At 39.5% G+C, this 17,312-nt stretch overlaps 1 protein-coding gene across 34 annotated transcripts in view; it reads left to right on the top strand.

Annotated features, from left to right (window-relative positions):
* TRDN (triadin) overlaps window positions 1-17,312 on the top strand; it is a 366,530-nt gene that overhangs the window by 50,100 nt on the left and 299,118 nt on the right. For all 34 annotated transcript variants that reach the window (XR_003094912.1, XR_003094911.1, XR_003094913.1 and 31 more), the window contains exons 3-5: window positions 8,309-8,446; window positions 10,301-10,330; window positions 16,620-16,649. Coding sequence is in view for 30 of the 34 variants with exons in the window: in XM_025208370.1 (XP_025064155.1) it covers window positions 8,309-8,446; window positions 10,301-10,330; window positions 16,620-16,649 (198 nt within the window). In the remaining 4 variants the exon portion in view is untranslated. The remainder of the gene's footprint in view (window positions 1-8,308; window positions 8,447-10,300; window positions 10,331-16,619; window positions 16,650-17,312) is intronic.

A 17,312-nucleotide genomic window follows, 5' to 3' on the forward strand; every position in this document is an offset into this window, starting at 1 on the left:
GGAAAATTAGGCTTGTAGATTAAGAACCTGAGCCATGCTGAATTGTAAGTGGAATGGAGTTGGGTGTCAGTATTTCATAGATTTCATAGACATTAGCGCTGGAAGGGACCTCTTAACATTACTGGGTCCAGCCCCCTGCCCCAGGGGCAGGAAGTCAGCTAGGGTCAAAGGATCCCAGCAAGATAAGTATCCAAATGTTTCTTAAAAGTGCCCAGAGTAGGTGCTTGCACCACCTCTGGGGGAAGTCGGTTCCAGGCCCTGGGGGCTCAGACAGTAAAAAAGTTTTCCTTATGTCCAGCCTAAAATGGTCTTGCAGGAGTTTGTGACCGTTGGACCTTGTCATCCCTTGGGGTGCCCTGGTGAACAGTATTGGGAGAGGGTATATGTAATAAACCTGCTGTATACAAAAAGGATTGGGGGGTGGGGGCATCGTTATTTTTTTTTCTTTTGGTCCTTACAACATTGGAGTCTAATCAGAACTTAAAGATTTCTTCATAGACAACTAGTGATCTTGTGAGCCTTAGACAAGGTGTGAGCTTTGAAGTCAAAATAATACTTTCTCTGTCATGTCAAACACCACATTTGACTAAAAGCTATCTTAGTTTTGAGATCACTAGTGTGAGGCTTTTATATTTTATCTAAGATGACAAATTCTACAAGTCTTCACATGCTGTACCTTGTCATTATCAATGAATTACATTATATCTCATAAATCCATCTTTACACCAGATAATTACCTTCATTTATAATTTCATTTCATTAAATACATTGTTGTCAAAACATATAATTGAAGAAAAACTCCACTGTCATTAAGTAAACCTTTTAAATCAGTTGAAATATGTTAAATATGTTTGCATTTAAATACTTGAAAGTGAAAGGACTGATTTGAGTCTACAGTTCAATTTTTGGCATTGTTACTAAAATTGGAATAATGACTGAAGTAATTTGCACAGACAAATTAATTAATCACTTTTTGGTGTGCTCTGTGCAGCAATAGACAACACCACAAACTCTGAAATATAACCAGCTATGTTTAGGTTACTACTGAACGTTACATTATGCAAATTGTATATTTAAAAATGCTATTGAACCTGGTATCAGTTTAGATAAGGAATAAGGTTTAATCTATCCTCAGAACTTTGCCTAAAACTTTTATTACAGACTTCTCATACTTTGACAAAATGTTGAGGTCTTCAGCAAAGTGCTTTGGTACCCAAACATAGACAGAGTAGATCTATTGAGGGGTTTCTCAAAGTCCAGCACTGGTTGAAGAGCAAATGGGGTTTTCATCAACTTTGCAATTTTATTATATAGTTAAACTGAGTTAATGCAAGTACCTTACAAGACACAAGTGCACTTTTCAAATCAATCAGAAGGGAAATTATAAGCCAAAAAGAATTCAGAATTGAAGAAATGAGTTGGTTCCTATGGGTACAAGAGATAATTCTGTTCTTGTGTTTTGGACCAAATTGCTATTTCTGCAACAATGATGCCAGAGAGCTACAAACAAAGCATTATAGTAATCCAGTTTGGATGTAATAAGCATGAAAACCAGTTTCTAAATCCATGGGGGGTTTTATGGGATTTAATCCTTACAACTTTTCTTAAAGGATAAAAAAGCTATTTTAACCATATTTTAATGTGTTTATCAAGGAAAATCCAAACAAACTCCCAAATTTCTTAGAGATGTATAAAATAGGTATCAAAGAATTACTCCTAAAGAATTCAGTTGGGTTTTGGTTAGATAAGGCTTTACTGCAACATAATGTATAAAATCCTTCCGTTTGACTGGGATTAAGCTGCAGCCAGCTGGAAGTCATCCAATTTTAAACATCTGCAAAACATTTTTTTTGCAAGTGAGAAACTGCCTGATTAGGGTCAGATCAAAAAAGATAGGTGAAACTCGCTATTATTCTCAGAGCTGTGAAAAAAATAAAATGTAGAAACCAGTACAACTAAGTTTGCAATGAATTAGAAGGCAGACTTCATTGCAGTAGCAAACAATAAACTCAAAGAACTAACTACCATGTATATTCCTGCTTGAGAAAACAGACTTACAGAAACCTAGGTACATGAGTAATTCATGCATGTGAATAGTTTTATTGAACTGCAGTTAATCGTGTATGTAATGTTTTGTACAGGTCTAGGAACTCATGGGATCAGGACCAAATTGCACAAAGACTGAAAGAGAGATGAAATTAAAAGATGACACAAAACTGTGATTTAAAGAAAGTGTAGAAAATATCAAAACAATCCTCCACACTACTAATTGCATGCTCTCTTCAAATAAATTTTAGGTACAAACTTTGTTGTGTTCCAACTGACTAGATATTTTAGCTTTAAATTATGTTAAGAAAAAAATACATAGTTTTGTTTTAGTCTCAATTTGTGAAGTGTTCACTAAGCCAATATGAAGGGAAATTTCACAGTTGACATCTTCTTGACAACCTTTCTGATTCTGTAAAAACTCTATGAAGTTTAGAGTCAAGAGTCTAGCACTGGAGAATCTGGTGAGTCTCAATGGTGTCTCTCATCCTAGCAGGTCTGGTGACTGATCACAATTTAACACTTTCAAATTCGCTTTGTTACCAACTCAGCTACTAAAATGGCTCCCTTAACTTTTTGACCCCCACCTGAGAAAACCATGGCTCTGAATATTTGAAGCAGAAGAGAGGAGCGTTCTAAATCCATATTTAGAGACTAAACAAGTGACCTGATTTTCAAAACAGCCAGCAACCTAGTAGTTCATATTGAAACCACTGGCTATTATTTATTATGTTATATTCCATGCAGGGAATAGATTTATGCCTATTAGAGAGATGAGAGAAACAGATGTCCATATATATTTAATGGTTAGTAATATATTTTATCACCTTATAATGAGTAAAAAAAAGCATATTGTTAGCATATTTTTAAAGCACATTTTTTGTGGTGTTTTGCTAAAGAGAGGAAAAGCCTGTAAGTGATAGCAGAGGGCAGTTCATCCAGTTTGACTATATTAGGTTCCAAAAGTATTCTAATAAAATATCAATAGATTCTATATTTCTTGATGAAAAGGAGACTTCTAAATACAATTAAATGCCTAAACTGCTTCATGAGAATTTGCATTCTGTCAGTCATGCTCAGGAACGCAAGAAGCATACTAATTCACTATACGTGACCACCTTTCTCTGCACGTTCTCTGCATCTTCATCTCTGTTTTTCACATTGGATTGCTCCTCATTCCTTTACTTCACGTGCATTTTGTTCTAAAAGGAAAAAAACAACTTGATATTGGAGAGGGTCAGGGGAAAGCTGAGAGCAAGGACTTTTTTACACTTCTTAGTATATCTGGCATGGTGTTTTTATTATATTAAAATGCATATTTGCTGCTAAAATGGCTTTTTAAATGACAGAGAATGTAACAAAAAGTAAATAATTATTTCTGTAAATAGGAAGAGTGACCAGAACTGTGTCGAGAGCATCTACATGTAGTGGGAGCTATAATGAAATGTGCAAGAGGGGGTTGCACAAAATCTGATTTTGCAAATGTCATCAAAGTGTTTTCTCAAATTCTTCCCCCTTCCCCTCCCCTTTCTTTTTACTTTCTTTAACTTGAAGTAGCATTTGTAGCTTCTCCCCAGTAGTAAAAGTGAGACTTCTTGCCAAGCATCATTTAACGCGCAATCTTCAAAATGCATCTTGACGCCCATCTTGCAGGGGTCATCAGATCCCAGCAGTCTTTCCTGCCCAAGTGCAGGGGCACTGGACCCGATGATCTGTAACGTCGCTTCCAGCCCCTGACAACTATAAAAATATGAAACATATATGCCATGTCCACATGAGCAGGGGCATGTTTGCAGCAGCACAAATAGTAGCTGCACAAATTTGTGCCGCTACTTTGTGTTGCACCGCATGCCCCTGCTCATGCAGTTTGCAGCAGAACACAGCTGCAGGCGGGGCTGGCTGGGGCCAGGGTGCCTCAGTGCAGGTCCTGGCAGATGGCAGCCCTCATACTGAGGCATGCTGTGCCCCAGTCAACCAGGGAGTGACATTTGGAGATGGGGGAGCAGGCAATAAAGGGCTGCCTGCTCCTCTATCTCTGTGTGCTGTGGAGCTCCTGTACTGAGGTATGTGGAGACAAGGGAGCAGCCAGCCTAGGAGTGCCTGCTCTCCTGTCTCAAGACACAGAGCATCCCAACCAGGGAGACGGCTGGGGCGCAGGGTGCCTCAGTGTGGGAACTTCGAGCGTAGAGACAGGAGAGTCTCTGTCCACTGCTTGCTCCCTGATCTCTTCCTTTGTCCCAGCTTATTTTGTTGTGCTCTACCCTGCTTTTTTCTCATGGAAGCAAATCCCAGTAGCAAATTTTCCCCCAGCACTGAAAACTAGCAGTTTAATGTGCAACATACACACAAACTGCATGTGCCTGCTCATCTGGATCTGGTCATATAGTTCATTTCCACAGCATCGTGTTTGCTTTGAAGCTATTTTGAATTAAGGGCCAGGGCCTAATTCTAAATTGAGGGAAGGAGAGTTTACATTAATTTAGCTGTGTAAATTATATGTATTCAGTTAAAGATTTCTTTGTACTACTAGGCTAGTGTTATCAGTGCAAATGGCAAGACACCCCTACAAATGTTTGCCAAATTTTTGTGGGTATTTTGCTTAAATAGAGACAGATAAGGTATAAGGGTTTTTTAAAGAAAAAAAATCTAAGATGAATGGACTTTTCATTCCATCCAGGAAGAGCGCACACCAACTGCTGAAACTTCCTTAGCCTGACGAAGGGTTTTTGAACCTGAAAGCTTGCTTAATAAGTTTTCTCCAACTATTTGGGTTGGTCTAATAAAAGATATCAAATTCACCCAAGGAACCTTGTCTGCCTATGTCCTTAGACCAACACTGCTACAACCTAAACCCCTGCAAGATGAGTGCTAAGCATTTGAGAGAATTAGTCATGGTGATTCATTAAAAGAAAATCACTGGGTCTCAATGTAGGTGCAAACAAATTTGGCAAGCAAAGCAAATACTTTGGAGAACTGTATAAGCTTAAAATGCCCTTTTAATTATTTAATTTACCACAGAGCATAATACAGATCAGTGCAAAAAGCAGAGATATTGCTAATGTCTGTACAACCACCTGATGCATGTATGACATATTGAATTTGTCTGTGAATGGCATCTTATAATGCAACACACAAATAAACAATCTAACCTTTTTTCTACTCAAAATTATAGAAAGTTTACCTGGGCTTTTATGTGACATGTTTTAGATTAATTCACTAATAACAAGCTTATTGTTTCAGGAAAAAATGAGGTAGCTTGTTTCCAGAGTTTTGTACACTTGGTGGGAGCACTGCTAGAAAATAACTTCCTATTGTTGCCAGCAGAAAAGTTGCTCCAAACCTGCACTTTGCCTATCTTGTAACCTGTATGTTCATGTGCATCTGCTTTCTGATTGGTGATAAGGTTTGTGCTTCTGAATCATGAATGCTGCAGTTAGAAATGGTGGTAAACAGGTTTGTATTTAATTATAATTATGAAACTATTTATATAATAAAATTAAATGTTAAAGAGATAGTGGTAAACAGGGATATGGTACCCAGCTTGCTATAAAAGGAGTCAATGATGATGTGTCTAATTAACTTGAAAAGAGCAGAAGCAGGCCTATGATTTCAGAGGGACATAACAATCCCATCTATGATTTACCTTCAACTGTGTCAAGTAAAGCACAGAAAAGAATGCCAGACAGAGAGAGAAATCATTTAGCTTGTCCTTTCATTTGGAGTATGGAGGACAAGTATCTGGGCTGAATTTCTGTCCATCTAAAATGTAAAGGTCTATACTTCTGTTGACACAGCAGATTTGAAGTAAATCTAAAACACTTTGTCTCTTTCTTAAAAAGTGCTTTGATATGGATAATAAGCTAATGCAAGTTTGTTGGAGAGACTAAGGGCTTGTCTGTCTGGGGAAATTAGTGCATAGTAAATGAGCATATTAATTCACAGTGCACTAGCTACACCAGCTCCCCAGGTGGGTCCTCCAGGGCTAAGTACAGACAGTTAAAAAGCCCAAGGCTGAATCGATTTGGTCTTTGCAGGTTAGCCTAAACTGCGGAGATTAAATTGAGAAACAACTGGACACACATTTACTTTTGATTCAGGAAATGCAGCCACATGCCTGTAGCCACATGGCTCAGGCCAGAAGCTAGGGAGTCCTGGTGCATGGCTTTCTGTCATATAGCCAGCATGGGCTGTGTGTTCACTTCCTCTTCCTGATACCCCTGAGATCTCTGGGATTTGCAGTCCAGAATCACAGCAATGATGATGTATCTAACTTGAAAAGAGCAGAAGCAGGCCTATGATTTCAGATAGACATAACAGTCCCATCTATAATTTACCTTCAGGGTTGCTCATCACTTCCTCTTCCTGCTTCCAGGTGCCTCTGGGATTTGTAGTCCACAGTTACAGCCCACAGTATCTTTCAGTAAGGTTAGCGGTGTAGAGCAGTTGTGTACTCAGGAGAAGATGGGTTTAATCCTCCTCCCTAGCCCCAGACCCCAGCCAGGGTTTGCCTGTGGGGGCAGTCCCTCCCTCTCACCACCCATCTCTTCTCTGCTGGAGCAGACAGCACATTCCAGCCCAGGGCTGCAAAGCATCTGGGATGCTGGAGGACTCTGATTTAACTTAAGCCAGGAAGGGATCTTGGACAGACGTTTCATAAATTGGTTGGATCCAAATCAGTTAAACCTGGTTGAATGTCGTATCAGACTTATCTTAAATCAGTTTCGGCTATGTTGAAACTGGTTTGTGTGCACTGAACTTCCATTACAGGTTTAAACCAGTTTCTGATCACTTAAGCCAGTTTATGTGTAACTTCTGTTGAACACCTAGCTCAGGTGTTCAACATGTGTTCTTAGTGTCACAAACTTATTTCACTCTGCAGCATTGCTCTCAAATATGCTACTGCACAAATGTTAACCTTCTCATTGGGAAAGTCTAATTGCATTTGGGTAGTAGTGGGGTGGATGCAAGTGACAGTACCATTCAGTCCACTTCGTCCATCTCAAAGATGCACCAACACTGCTTTTGGTTGAAAACAAAGGGGTGGCAGTGAGTGCATGGCAGGGTGACATGTTTAGGGGTCCTGCTGGTGGGCATGGTAAGTTTATCTTCTAGACTGCCAAACATTTCTCAAATAGAATATTATGTGAAATTGCTAGTATCTTGTAAATTCCTATCCCACCTTCCCAAGGACAAAAACATTCTATAGAAAAGTTTAATATAAGAGTCTGCTATAAGTCCTGTGTGTGTGTGTGAGTGCGCGCGTATGTGTGTATACACATGCAGGCGCTATGTACATTTGGGGTTTTCTAACTCCTTCATTCTGATGTTCACTCATTCATCACAAGTACATATATCTGTTTCTGTGCTCTCCCTGGGAATGATTCACTGTGTCTACACTGTTGCTAAGGCCCAGCAATTTCCTGAACAATGTCAGACTAAGGCAGAAGCCTTGGGAGGACCTATGAAGTGAGGTCTGGGACAGATACAGCAATGAATTAGACGAAATAACAGATTATTTTGAGACTGAAGCACTTAGGAGGAAGGTTATAGACTGGAGACTGAGGGGAAGACAAAAGTCTGTCTCCTAGGGTCTGTGTCTGAGCAAGGGTTTGGACTGAAAGGAAGAGAAACTGAGAGGACAAATATTTGGTGGAACCAAATCCAAATTTATTCTGAAACCACCAAGGCACCAGAAGAGGGGTATGACTTGTGACAGTGTAAAGAAGCTGAGCTAGGGCCTTGTTACATGGTAATTTGGGGTAGCTCCTGGAGCATTTAAAACCTGGATTAACACCTGATACTGAACCTCAAAGCCAGGTGGGATGTCCCAGGAACAGGAGGGGGAAACAGAGGAGCCCCTGGGGGCAGGGGGGATGCCCCAAATGGGGGTGGGGATTCTTCCTTTTCAGTCCTCCAGGCCCCTGGTAGCCTGAAGTGTGACTGCTCCAACCAAACTGAAGCTAGCACTAAAACTGATCAATATTTGTGTGGCTTACAGTGTAAAGCGTAACAAGGCCCTTCTTTACCAAGGCCTGAGCCACTCTGGTAATTGCACACATTGCCTGAAAATTATTTATGACCTAACATTTCACAGGAACAAAAGTTTCAACTTTAAACTTCTGAGCAAAAATCATTAATATTCAGGAGCTCCGCTTTTGTTTAATAAATTAGCATAATTTGTGTTGTACATAAACAAATAAAACAGAATAACTTTAACCTCTGGATTAATCTCTCTTCAAATATCTTTTGTTTTAACCATCAGGAAGTTCTGTTAGCAAGCTCAGCAAAGAACCACTGCGAATCGTTTATGAGACTGTGGAAGAATCCACAGATTGGATCTATGGCTTTATTTCTTTTCTGACTGACATCATATGGAATGATGATGAAGACAGTGATGAAGGTATTTGTGATATGCAGATTTGTGTAACTGCTCTAACTGCTGCTTTACATGGATTATGTTGATTTATTCAATTTTTAAACTCATAGTCAAAAATATAGGACAAAACAAAAACTGAACTCTCTTGCTAATACAGCACCAACCATCTACAACAATCAGTAAATTGGTCTCTCTGTTAGCTTTCATCTTGTATTTAATGTCTTATTACAGAGATGGCAGAATTAAATATTACCATTAGTGTGTCTCGACATAAAGAATGCTAATTTATAAAAGACTTCAAAGCCACAATAGAAACACATACCAGAATATTGTTTCAGAGAATGGCAGCAGCTATTAGAGTACAACATTTCTCTTGAGTCTAAGTATGGAAGCATCTAAAGAACAGAGTTAAAATATGTAAGCAATACAGGAGACATCTTAGAACCCTTTTTGAGGAGGGGGCTATTAGCTCTTTAATATAGCACTTAAATAGGACGGAAGAGGAACTTAGTTTGGTTTGTTGAAAATGATGGTTTTGCCATTTTGCTAGCATGTATCAAGTGACGGAGTCACCAAGTAAGCAAAACCAAACATCCAGCAGTTAAAGTCTATTTTTACAGTTGTAAAAGAACCATGTTTTTTCATAGTCAATTTTCAGCATAAGTGTGTGTAATAGTGGTGAATAGCTACTTCATGTTATATTTATCATTTTGTATGCTTACTTGAAATCAAGCACAATGATCATAGCACTGATGTTTTCATTTTGTATCCATAGGCTTCATATGGCATTCCACCACAACCAAAAAAGTTAAGACCTAACATGAATTGAAACTGAATTGTTCACTTACTTTATTCATTATCCAGAAGTAGCTCCTGTTTTCTACCACTGCTTATAAATATATTTAGTGCTGTTCTTTAGATCCTTCCCTCTTTACAGATTTCATGGGCTTTCCTATTACCATTAAATATAGATACTAACGCATATATCAATATGTTTGCCTTTGACTTGGGGACTCTATTCTGAGATGTGATTTACAACCAGTATAAAGCCAATTGCCACTAAGAAACAAAAAGGACATAATGTTGCTCCTTTGCTTAACTAATGAATTTTTTCACTCTGTTTTTTTTCACAGGAGGCTTGGGAGATGCTCAGCCATCTCAGCTTCCATGTTCTCAGACAGAAGCATAGTCAGCACCTCTTAAGAGTTGCAAGAGTGACTCTGCATCTCACCTAAGCTTTTAAAATGTCTTGTGTATGGATCAATTCTGGTGTGAGCAACTTCCATCCCATAGGACTTCTATACACTCTAGCTAAGAGTAGTGCTGAACTCTTCTTTGCAGTGCTTAACAGCATTTCATATGTAGAGCTAAGGCATCATCAGCCCTATGGTTGATTGTTTCTGCTCACAGTGAAGTCAATAGAACTTTTGCTGTTGACTTCACTGAAAGTATGAAAGTATTATTAGGCTTCTTTTCCTTCTGAATGTTGCAAGTGTTGATTTGAAATTAAAAACCTGACCAATTCTTTGTGGCCAATTAAAATGGAATCCTTGTGCCCATTTTTAATATGGTAATAAGTGTACAACTAAAGTTTGTGTCAGTACATGTTTGTGTGTTTTGAATAACACTGTAAAGAACATTTTGGAAGTTTTGTTTTGGTAACATTTAAAGTTTTCATAGTATCCTCTTGAAAGTCCACACAGAAGCAGAAATGCATAAGCCCAAAATCTCAGAAAAGGGCTCTAGTTTTTCAGTATGTTACAAATATAAAGTTTGAATGCATATGAAAATCAAAATAAATCTGCATGGGAAAAGATATTGTCAGTGCTTTATTATGTCACCTGTTATCTGAGTATAATTTTTTCTGTCTTGGTTTAGGTGAAGTGGAACCACCATTGAAAAGAAAAGGTGTGTTATTTGCATGTTTATAATGGATAAGTGTTTTAATATATTATGTACATGTTAGGAAGAAATTACTAAGCTTATTCAACTGCTTCTGTGTCGGATAATGTGTCATTCAATTAATAGTGATTGGTGCATTTAAATCAAAATTATTTAATGGACAAATTAAAATAAGTTTGCAGCATTTCTTGTTGCTGTGGGGAGAAGTTTTAATTGTTTCATTATTATCCACAAATCTGAAAAATCTGAATAAACTGACAGCATTACTACAGTATCATAATATATGTGTGTGTGTGTGTGTGTGTGTATATACATACAGGAAACCCTCACTATTCGAGAGTTCGGCATTCGCTGTTTCAAATATTTGTGAATGCCGAACCCACTTCTTAAATACACTTAAAGGAGGTTCTCGGGAACTCCGTGCTTTCCGCTGCTGGGCTCCCGCCACTTCTGCTGGGCTCCTGCCACTGCTGCCGCGCTCCCACTATCACCAGAGCAGCTGTGCCCTCCCCACAGCTGCCAGGGGCACTGAGTTCATGAACACAGACGGCATTCATGAACGCAGTGCCTTATTCGCGGATTTCCCTGTTCACAGGGGATACAAGAATGTATCCCCTGCGAATGGCGTGGGTCGCCTGTATATATAATATCTTCCATATCTGTTTATGTAAGTCTGATTAATGTCAGCTTGAGTTACATACTCATCTCAGAAGAATAGACCTACCTTAAGAAGCAGCTATTGTATAAAAATATTCATCATTTGCCTTGTGCTATGTTAGAAGCCTAAAGCCTCTATTTCTTTTTTAAAAAATGATTAAGTTGGTATGAGATTTTTATAGAGAACAAGGATGAAACATATAGAATTGTAATATAAATCTCCCTAAACATGAATATTGGCATTCAGGAGCTTAAAACTTAAATTCAGCTTCTTTTACAAAGAATGGAAGACTTGGGATACTGGTATTAGTCATTTTAGGTTTCTAGTGCATTGTTCCTAGCTGAGCACACATTAATGTTAATAGCAAAAGTTTTCATCTTCTGACTACATGATAAGCAGAGGTGTAGTGCACTCTTTTAGTGCCCAGGGTGGTGGTGGGGTATGCCCAACCACTTTATAAGTCAGGAGGGGAAGGGAAGTCTTACTTGCCTGAGGTCTCTGTATACTGAAGGCAGCTGATGCTTTTGCTGCTATTGTTGACACTGCCATGGTTGATATGGTAGCAAAGTCATCTCAGGCAGCAGCAGTCCCATGGTACAGGCTCCCTGGGAGCCGTGCCTCATGCTCCATTTGCTTCCCCATCCCCCAATATGCTGTTGGGTACAGCAGTGTTTCCCAACCTTTTCCAGCCCAAGGCACACTTACATTAATAATTTTTTTCTGCAGCACACCAGTTAAGACATTCCTCATCCTCATACCTATTGTATCTCATTCCCATGGCAAAATTCCACGGCACACCTGTTAGTTTCTGACAGCACACTTATGTGCCGCAGCACACTGGTTGGGAAACACTGGGATACTGGGCTACTTCTGCTGTGGCAGAGACTCCTCATGGTGGAAGCACTGTTCTGCTCACCCCACTTGCCTACCACTCCAGAGATACATTTCTGGGAACAGTTCAAGGCTGCCCATGCCATGCCATGCCATGTCAAATTCTTCTGGGGGGCAGTGATTCTTGTACCCCCCCATAGTCAGCTTCCAGGGCTGATGCCCTACTTTTCCCCTTAACCCCCAGTTACATTACTAGAGATAGAAATTTAGTATCGCCATGTTCCTAATAGACAAATGTCCATATTACAGAAATGTAGGGCCAGGTTTCCTTAAGTTAATTGGAACAACCCTCTCTTCCCCGCAGTGAACGTAGTTTTTTCAGCAGTCTCAGCAGAGAAGGCAAGGACTGAATGGGCTTGGAGAACAGGACTTTCCACTCATATGTAAAGGTGGCCCCTTCATGTCAAAACAAAGGCAAAGTAATAGGCAATGTGGGGAAATTTATTTCCATATGATTTGTTAGTAGGATTTTCAAAAGTGCTGTGTAGTGGCCTTATTCTTCTCCTATTACTTCCATTGTTGATTTTCAAAGAATGCAAATTAGGCTTTGACACGCATCTTCACTTTATCCTTCAGCATATATTGCCCATATATCACTGCAGCATACAGAAGCCAATGTTTGGGTTCTGTTGCAACAAACAGAACTCATAGATGAAAATGAATGAAGATGAATATAAGCAAGACAGAGCCTAGGCCAGTGGGCAAAAGAAAGCATTTTGAAGAATTTGTAGTGAATATGTGCAGCTTGAATCAGTGCAGTCCATACTTTGATGTGCTGCTGAACAATTAACTTATGCTAAGGGCTGATTCCCCACACAATGTATGGTGAAAATTTGATTTGTAGAAGGCAGCAAATTAAGCATAGAAGTGCCTAAACTAGCCTATAGCTCATTAGGTCTGAGGGGACAAACTCCATCCCTCTCAAGTGTCCAATTCTGAGCTGCAGGGGAGATGGCTCATTCCTGTTAGCATTCACAGCTGTGAGCGTTTCTGAAGTTAGGTCCCAAACCAGGTCAAGTCTTTCTCACCTCATCCCTCCCCCCCTCGCTCTGATAGTACCAAATTAGTTGTGGTTAGAACAGCCACTTAGGACATAGGGGAGACAAATTGAAAGCCTTCTTTCTCTGCCTTTTTTGGAGCAGGAATTTGAAGCAATGCTACCTACCTCCCAGGCAATTGCTGTTACCACTGGGCTATTGAAGGGATACTTTGTCCTCAAGAGCCTCGCTGCTTGCTATCTAAAAGAGTGCTTAAAGCATGAGAGAAAAAGGACACGGTCAGCAACTCTGCTTCCTGGGCTCAGTTAAACTTCCTGGGTTCAATGAAAGGGAAGATCATCTCTGCACCAGATAGAGCTTTCTTGAGGGGTGCTCTGAGATTGTAGAACTGACTTACAGGATATGTAAACACCATACCTGATCTACGATTGTGCATGTTTATGCCATGCGATCCGTGAGTACACACATTCACTGGTGCCAGGAGCCAGGCCAGGAGCCTGATCTAAATTAAGTTTGGATTGGGGGAGACTAGTACATCTTGGGGGGGGAGGGGGGTATGGGATTGGGGAAGGCTGGCAGATCTTTTGGGGAGAAGGGGCATTTTTTGCCTGATCTAACCACCCTAAACATCTGTATAGATCAGCACTTAGATTGACCTAACACTGGCTAGGTTGATCTAAGTAGAACATCTGCACAAACCCATAGGGGCTAAGTTTTCTCACAGACCTCATGATCTTCCACTCTGAATATAAGGTGAATTCTTAAACTGTGCCTTCTCTAAGTACATAGATGGATCCAGAAATTTGAAAAGCAGGGTATGGAAATAGCAACTAGAGTTGCTGGGATAGCTGCTTTCAGCCTCCCTTGACACCAGGGCAGTCAGATCATGCTGCAGGAGCAGCAGAAAAGCCAGGGACCTTTTTAATAACAGTCCCCAGGTACTGCTTCTGTGGTTTGGACTCCTCAGGGGACCCAATCATTCAAGTCTACCTGGAACCAGAGCCACCAAGCTATGCTATAGAACTATATCACACGGGGTGTGACTGTGTGACCTTCTGGATCTACCCTTGCTAATTTAAGCATGGTTTAGCATATATAGCTAAAAAAAGAATGCTTTCCTTCCTCAAAAAACAAAACAAAAACAACCCCCCTACCCCCAAAACCTTGTACACAAAATTCTCCCTTGAAGAAAAAAATTAAAGAGACAATGAACTACACATGACAGACGATAGGCCCAGGATTTAAGCAAATTAAGTGGTACTTTGGTGCCAAAATTCCACTTGAGTCTAAGGTTACAGTCATAAAAATCCCTGCTCAGTTGCCACCTCCATCCAGCTGTATGGACATCACAGTTTGGACTTAAAATTCTCTAGGGGCCTGGATGTTCTGCTTTTGGGTACTCTCCTAAATCAGAGAATTTCTGGATTCTTGTCCTAGGATGGTTTCTTTATTTTATCCAAGGATCAGTTTACATCACATACACCAATCCTGGAACCAAAGACAAAAATGCAGGACTTCCTGCTCTCATGGGCATGTTATTGCCACTGCACCAAAGATTCATAGTTCTTAATATGTTCAGTGCATTTTGAAATCCTGCTGCAGAAAGTAATCTACTCCTGTAGACTAGTTATCTAGGCCTATAGACCCATGACTAGCTCATTCTCATAGGAGGTGGGAACTGAGAGTTTGAATCCCGTACAGACAAAAAGAAAGACTTAAATCAGGGTTTCCCATCCTAGAAGAGACCAGCTATCATAAAATGCGGGGCACTACAGTCCGTAAAGCTGTTAGAACTGTATTTGAGAAGAAAAGTGACCTCCTCATTTATTTGGAGGGGGGAGGGATGTAATCACCTTTCTTCAGGAAACAGTCCCAGGCCTCGGAGCTTAAAGGGCTGGAAATGCTTTCCTGAAACCCTGAATGAGCCATTGTAGGGGGAAAAGAAAACATCATACTTAGTGTTCTCATAAGCGTTTCCTATCGGCTAGCTCCAGTGTGCTGACATTTTGGGCAGCTCCCTGTTCAGTATGCTGTTTGTTGGGAATCCTAGGCTGAGGTTCCTTACTTTTCCCAGGCACTGAACCTACATGTCTGCATACTAGCTTTGGATTCCACTCTGGGGGCACCAGTCTCCTAAGACTTAGGAACTTCAATGCTGAACATTCAGGAGCCTCCTTTATTGAGCCTAAGGTTACAGTGGATCCATCTCACAGAAGCTATGTCACAGTACCTATGGTGATAACGGATATAAAATCTGAGCAGAACAGAGTTCTTCATTATTTGCAAAATTCACAACAGAAGAATTCTGTGAGTAAGTAGCGGGCTTCAGGTTTTGGATTTATCAGCCAGCCTATTTTCTGAGTGCTAAAAAATTGCATAAAATCTTCACTACCATGGAAATACCAAGATAAAAAAAAACATAACACAACTTAGTTGATGCCACAATACAATTGTTTACTGAGAAGTTCTTCAAGGGCCTGGTAAGGATATCATGGCAATGATTAAAAGGGGAGGGGGTGTGGAGAAAAGAAGAGGAGTAACGATAATTATGAGCCTGAAGAAAGCAAAGATAACCTTGCTAGGGATGCAAATTGCAGGCAAAGATAATAGGGATACAAATAATGACAGTGAGGGTGGCACATGTGACAGGGCTAATATCAGTGTTAGTAGCCACTAGAAAGGATAAAAGCGCTTATCACAGTACCTTCTTTACCACAATTAATTCCTTCATCCCCAGCATTATCACTCATATTTATCTTTAATAATAGGAAAAGACTCAATGTTTTATATTGGGCCAGAATAAAAAATGTAATCTTCAGTATACATGGTGAAAAATATTCTGTAAAAGACTTTGCAGTATTTAACAATGTGTACTCAATGCATGCTAAAATTGCTCAGCATTTTCATGAAAGCTATTTAAAAGTATAATAATAGTGTCTTAGATGCTTAGTATGTTTTAGCTTTCATTTTTCTAGATCAATGGTTACAGTTGATAATGTTGTTTTTTCTTCTGGACTAGTTAAACCTTTACAGACAAATCCATTTATTTGACAGCTGTATTTTTTTCTGCTTTTTTGCTAAAATTTCTAGCTATAAAAAGAGAAACTATTCATCATCTCTTTATGCCTGTGCTTCTGCAGCTTGAAACTGGTATTGCTGTCTTTTTATACAAAGATAATTGTTGATAGGGGCAAAATGAGATGGATAATCTTTTGGAATGTGCAGTAGAAAAAAAATGAAAAAAAGAAGAATGCTGAAAATAACATATTATTAGACACAAGTCCCAACCAAAAGTTCAGAAGTTTTATACTTTATAGTAGTAGTCCAAACATAATAACTAGTAATGTCATTACTACATTGTACAGAAACTTCTACAGTATAGAATAAAATGGTGGAATTAAAAGCATTATTTTAAAGTTAACTGTTTGCAAAGTATATTTAGTTGCATTTTGCACAATTAATATTTTTAAAAAATGGACCAGTAATATTTCAGTGACGTTGTAGCTGTGATGGTGCAGGAAATGTGAGAGAGGCAGAGATTTTTTGGGTGACATCTTTTATTTCACCAACTGTGTAGTTGGGATAAAGTTAGACAAGCTTTCTTCAAGTTTAAATATAGAAGTCATTCTAAACCATTAGATGTGCTTCAAAGGCTATGGAAATCATGGTATTTTATCAGGCTTTATTTTACATTTCAAACTTGTTCTAATTTTTCATTTTTACCTTAATTTTCTCCCTCCCTTTTTAGGTGAAATCCACCCTCCAACCAGAAAGAAAGGTAAGTGAGGCTTTAAAAATAATTATAGTTTAATAAGAAACAAAAAAGGTAAAAAAGAGCTGTGTAAACAATAATGCGTCACCTTGCAGAGAGTGCAGGGCCATGGCTGAATATTTTTTATCAGGTTTTTACTGGTATAACAAAGAATAAACAGAGCAAATCTGAGGTCTCTGGGAAAGATGACATTTTTATACCATTTCTAACCACACTTGGGAGCACCATAATGAAAGACACTAGCCCTGCTCTTGACATGGCACACTCTTCTCCCCTCCCCTCCCTTGCAAAAATGTAGCCATCCATGGTGTAGTGCATGGGAAGTTCTACAAGTTGTTTGTCTTGAATGTGGCTTTTGACACATGATTAGCACTGCTTACTACCTTACACATTTTTGAGAAGAATGTGTGTGGAGGTGTGTTTGGAGCAGATGTCTGTACCTCACAGTGCCCCCCCCTCCTTGCAGTTAGGAGGCAGAGCAGACATCTCTAGAGAGGCACCTGTACCAGATGATAGAAGCTACATCTGTACTTAGATAAGGAGAAACATGAAAGTAGGCGATGTCATATGAGACCTGTTCTTATGCAGGCACTAAACTTGCATTCTCCACCTATTTAAGCAAATGCCTCTCAGTATATTAGAGTATTTGACTTGTGGGTAGTAAATTAG

Source organism: Alligator sinensis, unplaced genomic scaffold (genome assembly GCF_000455745.1).
Source record: "Alligator sinensis unplaced genomic scaffold, ASM45574v1 scaffold562_1, whole genome shotgun sequence".
Classification (NCBI taxonomy): Eukaryota; Metazoa; Chordata; order Crocodylia; family Alligatoridae; genus Alligator; species Alligator sinensis.